At 37.0% G+C, this 14,874-nt stretch overlaps 1 protein-coding gene across 2 annotated transcripts in view; it reads right to left on the reverse strand.

The window, feature by feature from the left end:
* The window catches only part of HMMR (hyaluronan mediated motility receptor), a 38,759-nt gene that overhangs the window by 9,995 nt on the left and 13,890 nt on the right, over positions 1 to 14,874 (reverse strand). For both annotated transcript variants that reach the window (XM_043464772.1, XM_043464771.1), the window contains exons 9-16: positions 14,673 to 14,851; positions 13,900 to 14,048; positions 12,314 to 12,528; positions 9,742 to 9,858; positions 4,795 to 4,941; positions 4,384 to 4,536; positions 4,197 to 4,296; positions 3,170 to 3,346 (exon numbers count right to left, since the gene is read on the reverse strand). In XM_043464772.1, coding sequence (XP_043320707.1) covers positions 3,170 to 3,346; positions 4,197 to 4,296; positions 4,384 to 4,536; positions 4,795 to 4,941; positions 9,742 to 9,858; positions 12,314 to 12,528; positions 13,900 to 14,048; positions 14,673 to 14,851 — 1,237 coding nt within the window. The remainder of the gene's footprint in view (positions 1 to 3,169; positions 3,347 to 4,196; positions 4,297 to 4,383; positions 4,537 to 4,794; positions 4,942 to 9,741; positions 9,859 to 12,313; positions 12,529 to 13,899; positions 14,049 to 14,672; positions 14,852 to 14,874) is intronic.

Consider the following 14,874-nt stretch of genomic DNA (forward strand, 5'->3'; position numbering starts at 1 on the left):
CAATGGCAAAAAGACAATCACTTTAACAAGTGGTGCTGGGTAAACTGGTCAACCACTCGTAAAAGAATGAGACTAGAACACTTTTTAACACCATCCACAAAAATAAATCAAAATGGATTAAAGATCTAAATGTAAGACCAGAAACTATAAAACTCCTAGAGGAGAACATAGGCAAAACACTCTCTGACATAAATCACAGCAAGATCCTCTATGACCCACCTCCCAGAATATTGGAATAAAAGCAAAACTAAACAAATGGGATCTAATGAAAACTTAAAAGCTTTTGCACAACAGAAGGGAACTATAAAGCTAAGGTGAAAAGACAGCCCTCAGATTGGGAGAAAATAATAGCAAATGAAGCAACAAAGGATTAATCTCAAAAATATACAAGCAACTCCTGCAGCTCAATTCCAGAAAAATAAATGACCCAAGCAAAAAATGGGCCAAAGATCTAAACAGACATTTCTCCAAAGAAGACATACAGATGGCTAACAAACACATGAAAAGATGCTCAAATCACTCATCATCAGAGAAATGCAAATCAAATCCACAGTGAGGTACCACTACACCCCAGTCAGGATGGCTGCTATCCAAAAGTCTACAAGCAATAAATGCTGGAGAGGGTGTGGAGAAAAGGGAACCCTCTTACACTGTTGGTGGGAATGCAAACTAGTACAGCTGCTATGGAGAACAGTGTGGAGATTTCTTAAAAAACTGGAAATAGAACTGCCATATGACCCAGCAATCCCACTTCTGGGCATACACACTGAGGAAACCAGATCTGAAAGAGACACGTGCACGCCAATGTTCATCGCAGCACTGTTTATAATAGCCAGGACATGGAAGCAACCTAGATGCCCATCAGCAGACGAATGGATAAGGAAGCTGTGGTACATATACACCATGGAATATTACTCAGCCATTAAAAAGAATACATTTGAATCAGTTCTAATGAGATGGATGAAACTGGAGCCCATTATACAGAGTGAAGTAAGCCAGAAAGATAAAGAACATTACAGCATACTAACACATATATATGGAATTTAGAAAGATGGTAATGATAACCCTATACGCAAAACAGAAAAAGAGACACAGATGTACAAAACAGACTTTTGGACTCTGTGGGAGAAGGCGAGGGTGCGATGTTTCGAGAGAACAGCATTGAAACATGTACATTATCTATAGTGAAACAGATCACCAGCGCAGGTTGGATGCATGAAACAAGTGCTTGGGCCTGGTGCACTGGGAAGACCCAGAGGGATTGGGTAGAGAGGGAGGTGTGAGGGGGGATCGGGATGGGGAATACATGTAAATCCATGGCTGATTCATGTCAATGTATGACAAGACCCACTGCGGTATTGTAAAGTGATTAGCCTCCAACTAATAAAAATAAATGAAAAAAATAAAAATAAAAAGCAGAGACATTACTTTGCCAACAAAGGTCTGTCTGTTCAAAGCTATGGTTTGTCCAGTGGTCATGTATGGATGTGAGAGTTGGACTGTGAAGAAAGGTGAGCACTGAAGATTTGATACTTTTGAACTGTGGTGTTGGAGAAGACTCTTGAGAGCCCCTTGAACTGCAAAGAGATCCAACCAGTCCATCCTAAAGGAGATAAGTCCTGGGTGTTCACTGGAAGGACTGATGCTGAAGCTGAAACTCCAATACTTTGGCCACCTTACGCGAAGAGTTGACTCATTGGAAAAGACCCTGATGCTGGGAGGGATTGGGGGCAGGAGGAGAAGGGGATGACAGAGGGTGAGATGGCTGGATGGCATCACCAACTCGATGGGCATGAGTTTGAGTAAACTCCGGGAGTTTGTGATGGACAGGGAGGCCTGGCGTGCTGTGGTTCATGGGGTCGCAAAGAGTCGGACACAACTGAGTGACTGAACTGAACTGAATTTATTCCCAGAGCAAGTGACTTCATTTACAACAGAATTTAGAGTAGTTCAAGCTGAAGGGTGCCCTTAAGAACAGTAGAGGCTGTGTGGTGCAAGGGAATGGGAAGTGATTAAAAACTGGGCTAAACTGTAAATTGCCTAGTTTGTAGAAGAGAAGTGGTGAATAAGACAGGTGGGAGGGGACCTCCTGTAGCCAGAACAAAGTCAATCATTGACCTAAGACACAATTCCAACAAAGGAACCAGAATTAGACTGGATTAATCTATAGAGGAATTTATGACCTGGGGCAATGTTGAAAATAACAGAGGGGAGCCAGCAACTATGTGTGATCAGGGAGAGAGGGAGGCAGCCGTACCCAAACCAGAGTCATCTCAGGGTGACTGTGGACACACCTGACACTTAACCTCTCTCAGCAGCAACATCAGAGGCAGAAACTAGTGGGCGGTAGGGAGGAGGAATACACTTCACTAAACAAGAAAATAACAACATACCTGCAAGGGGACAGCAGTACCCAGAAGTGCTACAATACCTTGTCTAAAACATCCATTTTCTAACAGAAAAAGTACAAAGTATGCAAACAGGAAAGCATGATTTACATACTGGGGAAAAGCAGGCAACAAAAACTGCTTGTTTCTGTCTCAACAAAAACTGAGAGTTATCCAATATTGAACTTATCCAAAAAAGGGTTTAAAGCCATTATAAACATGTTTGCAGAAGTAAAGGAACTTAAAAAAAAGGGAGTAGACTCAAAATTCCTAGAATCAGAAATGAAAGAGCGGCCATTGCTACTAACAGTATCAAAATAAAAAGGAATATAAGGGGATATGGCACACAATTGTGAATCAACACATCAGAAAATGAAATGGACATATTCCTAGAAAGACACAAACTACTGAAACTGTCTCAAGAAGAAATAGTCAATCTGAGGTAGGATTGTATTGCTATAAACTTCCCTCTTAAGAACTGCTTTTGCTGCATCCCATAGGTTTTGAGTTGAAATAGTCAGTTTGAATAGACCTAGTATAATAAGTGAAGAGATTGAATTACTGATCAAAAACCATCCACAGAGAGAAGTCCAGGTCCAGGTGTCTTCACCACTGAATTCCATTACACATTCAGTAAAGAATTAAAACCAATAATTCATGAACTATTCCATAAATAGAAAGGGTGAAACACTTCCCAACTCATTTTATGAAGTCAGCATTATCCTGATAAAATAAAAACCACCCAGCCCAATATCAATAGAAATAAATGTTACTTTACAAACCGATTTGAGATTGCTATTTTCATCTTTCAATTTCACAACATGCTTGATTTTTTGCTTTAGATTCTGATGACCCAATAATTTAGCATATGAATCTCTTAGATTATTTAGTTGTTCCTGAGCCGCACCATGTTCATTCAACAAAGCCTGTTTCTCTGCTTCAAATGCATCCAGTTGTAGCTGAAAAAGATTTTTTTGTAAAGTTAAGACTTAAAACTATTAAATCCTACTTGACTCATATTAACTATAAGGAAAACTAAAGTGAAAGAAAGTAAAAAGGCAAAAGACAGGACTTCCCTGGTGGTCCAGTGACTAAGACTGCAGAAGACTGCAGGCTCCCAATGCAGGGGGCAAGGTTTGATCCCTGGTTGGGGAACTAGATCCCACATGCTGCAATTAAGACCCGGTGCAGCCAAATAAGTAAATAAATATTTAAATAAGAAACTCAACAACTACAACAACAAAAAAGGCAAAAGACAAAAATACATTATATTGACTTACTCTTAGGGCTCTTCATAAATCGTCTTTTTTTTTTTTTTAATAAAAAGTTGTTTTTCATTTCAAAGATCAATGAAACAGAAAGAAAGAAACAGGGAAAGAAGACCTGCTAGCCGGCCTAATCTGTATTACCACAACACATTATAATCAATACTGTCTTCTGACTCTAAACACCCAGATTCGCATTTATCCTTTAAGTGTTAATTAGAGCAACACTGAAAAAGATCATAACAAAATAAGTGTCATAAATTTACATAGATGATCAAAAGTTCATATCAGGAGAGCCTTCTAAGGTATTAACTTTTAAGAATCTTATTAAGGGGTAATATTTAGGCCTATAAAGGCCATATTAAAAATGTATGCATAATAATGTAGCAACATCTGTAATAAACCTCCTGTAATAGGAAGTTGGACTGGCACTGTAAATGCACAGCAAAATGATCTTTCAGAAGAACCATGTCACTGTCATGCCTGTGACAGGGAACAATACAGATTCTCAAATACAAATAAAGTTAAGTCCTAATTGACAGACCTGAAAAGGCTTTGTTTTATTATATAATTCTTCATAGAGGAGACGCCACTTATTCACTTCCTCAGTGAATTCTGCTATTGAGTTTTCTTTTCCAGTTTTTCTGTAAGGGAAAATTAAATTTAAAAACACAGTATACTAGAAAAAATAACTTGAGACGCATGGCATTTCAGTTTTCAACCTAGATTACCTTGCTTCTTCCTCTTCCAGTTGTTTCTTAAAGTCTTCGCTTTGTTGCTTGAGTTGGTTCTGCAAATCAGTTATTCTTTTAAGAGAAGAAACTGTAATTTCTTTAATTTCTGCTTCTTTAAGTGCTGATTTGGTCTGCAGATCTAGAAGCATCCTTGGGTTTGAGAGAGAAGAGTTCATTAAGAAAGTTACAGCCATTTCAATTACCTTTTTAAAAAAAAGAATCTCAAAGAACTGTTAAGAATTATACTTTTCAAACTATGTAAATTCATAATTCATCACTGAAGATCACCGAAAGCAAGCCATGGGACGAGTTTTCTGCATCACTTAGTAGCTGGCTTGCAGCAACATCCAATTGTCCTAATGGTTCTAAGACCACAGGTGTGGGCAGGCTTTATTTCTCCTACAATACCTTGCATATTCTTGATTTGAGTTCTCAGTTGCCAATATCTGATCTCGGGCATCCTCTGCACCTTGCTCAGCCTTGGCCAGTTTTTCCTTAAGTGACTCATTCTGCACCTTAAGATCTTCTAGCTCACTTGCTGTTGATGCTTTATAGCTTATTAAAAAAAAAAAACAAAAAAAGGGTAAAGGATTTTTCTAACTAATGTATACACAACAAATCTATAGCTGATTGGTTTACATTTTATACACTTTTAGGTAAAACAAACAAAACCTTATCTATTTTCACATTTGCACAGGTAAAAATTCAATGTTTTGAAGTCAACTTAATACTTAACATGAACTTATATGACTTATGCAGTTCCTTTAAAGAGAAGAGTCAAGTGCCTACTATGGGTGGAATCTATGAACAAAGATGAAAAGAAATCAACTACCAAACATGGAAATTACCTCAAAACAAAAAACCCACACAATCCCTCTACCTACTGTCATACTTTATTATCTTGAGAGTAAGAGAGAGAAAAAAATGCCTCTTCAGGTTGTTGCAAAATAAAAGGAAACATAAATACATAATTAACTTTGTTCTAAGTGTTTTGAAGGAAAACTACAGAACCTGTTAGCTGATAAAACTGGAGAACCTACATTTTGCTTCATGATTCAGAAAAGGCTTTTCTGAGGAATTTACAGTTCAGTTGAGATATGATGGGTAAGAAGGGTTTAGCAAGCCGATTGGGGAAAGTACTTCAGAGGGAAAAGATGCGTATATGCTCGGAGGCAGTTAGAACACAGTCCACTAAGAGCTGGGAATGGGGCTTGCCTGGTGGCTCAGTGGTAAATAATCCGCCTGTCAATGCAGGAGACATGGGTTCAATCCCCTGTCTGGGGAAGACCCCACATGCTGTGGAGCAACTAAGCCTGTGGCCACAACTGCTGAGCCTGTGCTGTAACTACTGAACTCAAGGGCCCCAGAGCCCACGCTCCTCAGCAAGAACAGCTACCTCATTGATACGCCCGCGCACTGCAGTTAGAGCAGCCCCCACTCACCGCAACGAGAGAAAGGCCCGCACAGCCACGAAAACCCAGCACAGCCAAAACTACATAAATAAAATCTTAACCATAAAAAAAAGAGCTGTGACAGGAGTGTAATGAACAAGAGAGGCAGCAGCAGAAACAAGAGGCATGAGCTCTTGCTGGTGGGGCACAGTGGGCTTACCTGAATGATAAAGGACATACCTCAAAGGTCTCTTAAGTAACTGTGTAGATTATTCCAGAGATATGCAAAGAACTGACTGGGGAGGGGCAGGAATGCTGAACTGGAGGATTAACCAGAGGGCGATTATTTTTCAGCCCAGGTGAGTGGTAAAGGCAGCTTGGACCAAGGAGCTGGCAAAAGGAAGATGTGAGATCTCTTTTGGAGGCAGAATGGAAAAAATCAAGAAAGAGATTGAATGTTGGGAGAAAGGGAGAGAAGATGATTACGATGACTCAAGATTTATGGAAGGAGAAACTCAGAAGATGGAGATGTCACCAACTGCAATCAACAAGAATGAGACACGAGAGGGACAAAGGGAGACAAAGATGATCCAGAGTTGTTTTGGTGGGGTTAATACCAGATGACGGTGAGAGATCTACTTGAAGTCAAGTAGGCAGCTGAATATGTGGGTAGAGGATGAAAGGAGAGGTCAGGTTCGAAGAAATAAATTTTAATGCTATTCACATACTAATGGTGACTGACATCACAGAATAACTAAAAGTCTCTAAAAGCACTAGTTTTCAAAGTAGCAAGAAGGAAAATCTCTTTTCAGAGTTGAGAACAGCACTAAAAGTTATATATGTATATAGTTGTTCAGTTGCTCATTGGTGTCCAACTGTTTGTGACCCCATGGACAACAGGCTTCCCTGTCCTTCACCATTTCCTGGAGCTTGCTCAAACTCATGTCCATTAAGTCAGTGATGCCATCCAATCATCTTGTCCTCTTTTGTTCCCTTCTCCTGCCCTCAATCATTCCCACATCACAGGCTCTTCTAATGAGTCGGCTCTTTGTCACAGGTGGCCAAAGTACTGGAGCTTCAGCATCAGTTCTTCCAAACAATATGCAGGGTTGGTTTCCTTCAGGATTCACCGGTTTGATCTTGCAGTCCAAGAGACTCTCAAGAGTCTTTTCCAACACCACAGTTCAAAAGCATCAATTCGTCAGTGCTCAGCCTTCTTTATGGTCCAACTCACATATCCATACGTGACTACTGGAAAAACCAAAGCTTTGACTACACGGATCTTTGTTGGCAAAGTAATGCCTCTGCTTTTTAATATGCTGTCTAGGTTTGTCATATATATATTAATTTATATGCATGCTGACATATAAAAATTAAAATATATAGGGGCTTCCCGGGCTGTCCAGTGGTTAACACCCTGCACTTCCACTGTAGGGGGAATGAGTTTGATCCCTGGTTGGGGAACTAAAATCCCACATGTCACACAGCATGGCCAAAAACTTAAAACAAAACAAAACAAAACATATATATACACACACACAAACATACACACACATACACATATATATACGATATGTATGTCAAAATATATCAGATCAGATGCAGGAATACATCCCTGAGATTAGAAGGTACTAGTTAATGAATGGGTACTAGGCAATTGATTATCCATGGCAATTGATTACCCATTTGGAAAAAGAAACGTGAATTTTATCCCTTTATTACTACACATACAGAAATCAGTTCCAGGTGGAAAAATGAAAAGTACAATTTTGAAACTTAGAAAAAAAATAGGTGAATATCTTTATTTAAGTTCTTGGGATAGAAAGAAGTTTTTGTATGCAAAAGTGTTCACATAAAACTCTATAAGTTTAACTACACTAAAATCAAGAATTGCCATTCATCACAGGAAACCATAAAGAAAATAAAAAGATAAGCCACACTCTGTAAGATATTTGCCACCCATATCACTGATAAAAACCGTACAAATCAACCAAGAAAAGATAATCCTCTAAAGAAATGAACAAAAGTCATATATAAGCTTTTTACAGAAAAGGAAAAATGAATTATCCACAAGAAGAGGTCCTTTTACATTTAGTATACCGGCAAAATTTATGAAGTCTAACAAGCTTTGGAGAGGAGGTAGATGAATGAGAACTCAAACATCACTCTTGGGAGTGTAGATTTTCACTTCCCCTTTGTAAAATGATTTGAATTAAAGTTGAACATTCACTTAAATGTGACTTTAGAGTAATTCTTACAGGTATATAAGACGAGACCACAAGAATATTCACAGTACTGTTAATAAAATGAAAGAAATGGGAAACAAACCAAAAGCCCAAAGTGAGAATGGATAAATAGTGGTAGACTGATAAGATCAAATAGTCTATAACAGAGGATGAGATGGTTGGATGGCATCATCGACTCAACTGATGTGAGTTTGAGCAAACTCCAGGAGATAGTGAAGGACAGGGAAGGCTGGCGTGCTGCAGTCCATGAGGTCGCACTTAGTCATGTCCAACATGACTAAGTGACTGAACAATTCTGTAACAGTGACCATGAACAAACTATAGCCTCAGCAATATTGTGATTCAATCCTAAAGACATACATAATACAGAGTGAAAAGGCAGGTCCCAGGATATGGTATACACTACCAGGACATTTTTGGTGAAGTTCTGGAAAAAGCAAAATTAGGTAATATATTATTCACATGGACATACATTACATAAAATAATACACAGGAAAAAAGCAAGGAAGTAACTGATGTAGATTTTGAGGTGGTGTTACATGTTGGGGGGAGGAATGAAGATGGGACAGTGGAGGATTCATATAGATAGCAAGCTGTTGAAACTCTTTTGGTTTATAGGTTGTCTTCTATGAGCTCATGCATGTTAATTTTACTTTTATGATTTAGGATTTATGTACACATTGTTTCTTTTTACTGAATATACTAAAATACATATAAGAAGAGCCCTCCACCCAAAATTATATGAAGTAAATACAGTAAGTAAAAATGTTAACATTAATACACACAGTGTGAGACTGTGTGAGACTGTGTGATGTACTAGTGTTTGCTGTATTATCCTTTGTAATTTGTACTGCCCTCCAAAATAAACTTGTTTTAGAAAAAGGAAAATAAGTAGACTGGATAGGAAGTAGATACACTATAATATCTAACAAGAAGATGGGCTATGAGATTATATTATAAACTATAAATATAAACTACTATATATAGGATGAATAAACAATGAAGTCCTAGTGTACAGTACAGGCAACTATATTCAATATCTTGAAATAAACCATAATGGAAAAGAATATGTAAAGGATTGTATCTATATGTACAGTAGAAATTAACACACGGTAAATCAATTATACTTAAATTAAAGAAAAAAAGATGGACTATAAACATGAGGAGGATTTGGGGGTAAGAACGGTATTGGGAATGAAAAGTGCAGAAAGAAGTGGGGGATGGAGGGAGATTTAAAAAGATGTATTTTTAAAGACAAAGGCACATTAATATGTTTTAATACTGACTGGAAAAATTCTAGAAGAAAGGTTGAAAATTAAGAGATAAGGGATGAATGATGGAAAGAGGCCACTAAAGGTTAAGGAATGAGATACTTCATCTGTAATAGGTGGGAAGAAGATAGGGTGAGCATAGATGCAGGTACATTTATAGGTTCCATGAAGTGGAAATAAAAGCATTTGGATTCTTTGTGAGTAAAATGATGACATCAGGAGAGTCAGACAGATGTGTATGAAATCTGAAGTGGGTACTAGGAGAGGGATATTACTATATACTCTAAGACTACAGGTAACATGAAATACCCACTTATGATTGGGCATTGTGGAATTTAAAGTAATAATAATTGTTTTATTCAAGTAGTTTTGCTGACAGATGTCCCTAGGTAAACACCCCTTTCCTGCTCATGTATGTTTGAGAGAGCAGCCTCCCCATTAAAATACCTTTCAAATTGAGCAGTAACATCTTCCAGATTCTGCACTGTACTGTTATGTTTTTCTTGCAAAAGCAGGGTGGCCTGAGTATGAGCAGCATTACTTTCCTCCAGTTCAGCTTCTTTCCTAAGAAAAAGGAATGGTTAAAAGATGCTAACTGCATCTTAATTTAATATACCATTTAATATACCATTAGCTTAAGAAAGAGACTAGGATGTACCTTTGACACTGTGAATCACATATCCCACACTGGACAGCTTAGATCTACATTCATGATCTATATCTGCTAGCATGTTTATTTACATGCAGCTTCATCTTATCGTTCTCATTCTTATTTTACTTTTGTTTTCATTCTAATTTACTTACTTTTATTTTCATACCATATGTACTTATGTAGGTAGTTTAAACACTTTTGGGGAAGAAAGGAGATTAAAAAGATTCTAAGACAGAATCTTGGCAGCATCCAAGACTGAAGAATGTGAAGGATTATAAGTTAAGAAGCTCTTGGGTTGAATAAAATTTAAATCTCTGAATTAAGATATTTAGGGAACACTAGGTACAGTTAAGGTAACTTCATTTTAAGAGTTCTTTTGAAAAAATAATTACAAGACTATGTAGATTTATTGTGACTATACCAATAACCACAAAATAAATTACTAATTATTTAAAGATTTAACAACTTATTTAGGAGACTATTTTGCCTAGACAGAATGGCTTTCAAGTCATCTTTATAAATAGAGACTATAAATCTATACAGATTTTAAATATATGAATATTACATATTTCTACAATGGTGATAAACTTTATTTGACAGTCATATAAGCTTATAAGAGGTATTTTAAAGAACACACCGAACTAAAACTGTAAGAAGCATTATTCGCTTAAAGGCTAAGTTGGACACTGAAACAAGATATACAGTTGTTCAAATTCATTTTGGAATGAGCATAGAATTTTAAAAATACACACCACAGCTAAAAGCAATCAACTACTACTAAAAGATTTAAAATAAAAATACTTTTTCCTGGTCCCTAGAGGAATCCTGTCAACTTCTAAGTTTTTCTCTTAATCCTGAAATTTCCACACTGGAAAGGACCTTACAAATAATCTCATAAAACTCCTTTATTTTGTATCTAATGAAAAGAAAACAAAAGAAATTAAGACAGCCTTGCTCAGAATCACACATTTAACTAACAGACCTAGTAATAAAATCTTTATCTCCTGACCTTTGAACTGACTTCTTTGAGTTATGATTATCTCATTTTTCTTTTTGAAATTGACATCATCCACTGAAGTTTCTTAATGTCCCTGTTCTCTGAGGCTGGCTGCAGTATGAAACAATCCCCCTAGTTATACTTTAGTACTGTTCCCCAAAATGCAGGCATATATAAAAAAATTTGGTGTTTTTTAAAATCACTAACCACTAAAAGAAAACAGAAAAGGGATTAATAAAGAAGCACCTAATAAGAGATAGATACATAGTTGTGATATAAGTGACGATTCTGTAACTTTATGTCTAGTTCTTTCCTGCTGCTGCTAAGTCTCTTCAGTCGTGTCCGACTCTGTGCGACCCCATAGACGGCAGCCCACCAGGCTCCCCGTCCCTGGGATTCTCCAGGCAAGAATACCGGAGTGGCTTGCCATTTCCTTCTCCAGTGCATGAAAGTGAAAGTGAAGTCGCTCAGTCGTGTCCGACTCTTAGGGACTCCATGGACCGCAGCCCACCAGGCTCCTCCGTCCATGGGATTTTCCAGGCAAGAGTACTGGAGTGGGGTGCCATTGCCTTCTCCACTAGAAAATGTTTACTGCTGAGATCCCAAGGATTCAAGTATTTGTTTACCATTTGAACTCAAGAATCAACTTGGATATTGTAAATAAATGTGGTGAAGGGCATATACTGTGAAAACAATATGAAATTAAACAAAGGGAAAAAAAAGGCACTGGATCTCAGGCTTTCTACTTTTAATGATACATTTTTTATTTCTGGATTTTCCCCAGTTCTGGTTGTTTCTTCCCCATTTTGGTTTTTGATTGTTATTTCTGAAAGTGTTTGTGGCTCCCTCTTTGAACTTTAAATAACAAAAGGGCATGGCTTCTGACTTGGGCTGTCATACTTGTCTATCATACTTCCTGCGCATGTACTTTACCTCTCTGTGTCTCTTCCTCATTTGTGGACTTCCCTGGTGGCCCAGTGGTTAAGAATCTGCCTGCTAATGGAGGAGACCATGGCTTCAGTCCCTGGTCTGGGAAGATTTCACCTGCCGCAGGGCAACTAAGCCTGTGCCACAAGAACTGAGCCTGCACTCTGGAGTCTGCGTGGCAACGACTGAGCCCGTGTGTTAGAACTACTGAAGCCTGGGTGCCCCGGAGCCCATGAAAGCAGCCTCTGCTCACCACAACTAGAGAAAGCCTGCATGCAGCAATGAAAACAGCACAGCCGAAAGTAAACAAAATTTAAAAAAAAAAATTCCTTATTTGTAAAGAAATTCCAACCTCACCACTCACATGATCGGTGTGAGAATCCCGAGAGAATGTACTAGAAAATAACTTTTAATTATAAACATGAAGTCCTCTTAATACGAACCCTTTCAGCTTTTCTTCGAGGCGTTTTAGTTCTGCAGCTCTAGATTCTGCTTCCTCTTCCAGTTGCTTAAGCAGGTTTTCAGCTTGTTCCTCCTTTTGCTGTAATTTATCCAGCTCATCCAGGGCTTGCTTTAATTCTTCCTCAAAGAGAGTTCTCTCTCTTATCATTTCTTCTTGAAAAGAACATAGCTTCTGCTGAAGACCAGAAGATAATTCCTGCATATAAATAGAAAGTGAGCAAAATAATCTGAAAGGTTTTGACAATTTAATAATTAAATTTAATAATCTGTGAGATTTTACTAAGGACAAAAGAGAAGTACAAGTAATGAAGTATGGACACTAAACTCGAGAGCTTCTGAGAAACTAGAGAGATTCATATTCATTCTGTCGTGGATTATATCCTACCCTTTGTTAAGATTGGGGTAAATGTTATTTCAGTCTTTTCCCTATGCAACACACACTTCTTAGACAACTAAAATTATATTCTACAACTGGCTTTTATCATATATTTTTTCTCATATGATACTATATAAACAGTATTATGATTTCAATGTTATATAGAAATATTTTAAAGTTATATAAGTAAATAAGAATAAATAAATACAAGTAAATCACCATTGCAAAAAAAATTATAACATTACAAATAAACGAAAAATTGCCTTTGACTACTCCCCATCCCAATTTTAGTTTTCCCACTTCAGAGATAACCACTAAATTTTGCATTATAAGCCTTATGGTCTTTTTCTATATATCTACATTCTTTTAAAACATAAATTAAATAAACTGCATAAAAAGGTCATTTAAAATATCATAAAAATAGTTGAGGTCTTTTCAAGTCTGTATATACAGATCTACCTAATTCCTTTGTCACTGCAAATTGCCCAACAATATATTTCACATTAGTTCACATGAGTACTTACTTGCTTGACTAATTCTCACCAAAAACATTCCTTTAATTATTATGACAAGTAGAGCGTCTTCTCATTTTACAAGCTATCTGAATTTCTCCTGCTAAGAATTATCTGTTTCCATCCTAAGCCCATTAAAAAAACTTTATTGTTTAATTAAAAAAATTTTTTTGGCAGCATTGAGAGCCACACAAGATCTCCATTCCCTGACCAGGGATCAAGCGTGTGACCCCTGCAGTAGGAGCTCGGAGTCTTAACCACTGAATCACCAGGATTATTATTATTATTTTTTAGTGAACTTCCTGTGTTTCTCATTGATATGTAAAATATTCTTTATGTAATCTGGATTTCAAAGTAACATTTTGTTTTTTGTCTAATTAGACATTCTTTTACCACAGAACTGTAAATGCTTATGTAGTAATCTAACACAAGAATGTGCTGAAAAAAAAATTAAAACAATTTCCCTATAGTGTTTCAACTGTTGCTTAAATTTTTCAAATCATGAGTAACTTGGTGACATCAGTTAAATACGCAGCAAAGACATGATTACTTCCTCAGAATAAGATTCTAAAAGCAGGATTGCTGGACCAAAGGATATACACAATTTAAAGGTTTTCTAATACACAGGGAAACATATGACATAAAAGAAGCACCAGGCTTTTTTAATATTGTAAACTACCTTCTCTTGTTGCAGAAGTGAATCCATTTGCAATACTTTTTGTTGTAGCTCTTCATGTTCTTGTTTTTCAAGAATAGACCTCTGTTTTAAGCTCTGTATCTCAGAATTTAGATTTTCATCCCGTTCTCTGTTCCTATTGATGAGGTCTTCTAGAAAAGGAAAAATATTAACAATGCTGTAGTTAGATACTAATATTACCTTTGAAAAACCCAGATTCCCATGGTGGTTCAGAGCGTAAAGAATTTGCCCACAATGCGGGAGACCCAGGTTCAATCCCTGGGTTGGGAAGGTCCCCTGAAGAAGGGAATGGCAATCCACTCAAATATTCTTGCTTGGAGAATTCCATGGACAGAGAAGCCTGATGAGCTATAGTCCACGGGGTCACAAAGAGTCAGACATGACTGAGTAACACACACACACACACACAGAGGTCAAGTACTTCCAAAGAGGGAAAAAAAATTCTGAAGTTCCTATTATTACTACATATAAAACAGTATATATGTTATATAATAAAATCCTCAAACCTCGCTCTATGTATCTACCAATTTTAAATGGCCACCCAATGAGGTCAATTGCATATATTTCAATCAAGACAAGCAATATATTAAAATAAACAGATAACAAATATCATAAAAGATAAAAATTCCCATGCACAGAACAAAATTTTCATTATTGTTTATGTCATTATTTAAAAAGTTGCTATATCAATACTTTTAAAAACTATCATAGGTAGTATTTATCTAAAGAAAATAGTACTAAAAACAGTAGAATACCTTTTTCTTCTTCAAGCACCTGGCATTTAGCATTCAAGTCTTCTACTTGTTTAGACAATATAGCACTATTTTCCTCAAGAGACTGCTTAAGGCTTAAAACTTCATGATTCTTCTCTTTCAGATTTTCTTCTAACTGGGCAATATCTAGCTTGTATTTTTCCACTTGATCTGATGCACAACTGCATTAAAACAAATTATGTTG

The sequence above is a fragment of the Cervus canadensis genome, chromosome 4, assembly GCF_019320065.1.
Source record: "Cervus canadensis isolate Bull #8, Minnesota chromosome 4, ASM1932006v1, whole genome shotgun sequence".
NCBI classification, from domain to species: Eukaryota; Metazoa; Chordata; class Mammalia; order Artiodactyla; family Cervidae; genus Cervus; species Cervus canadensis.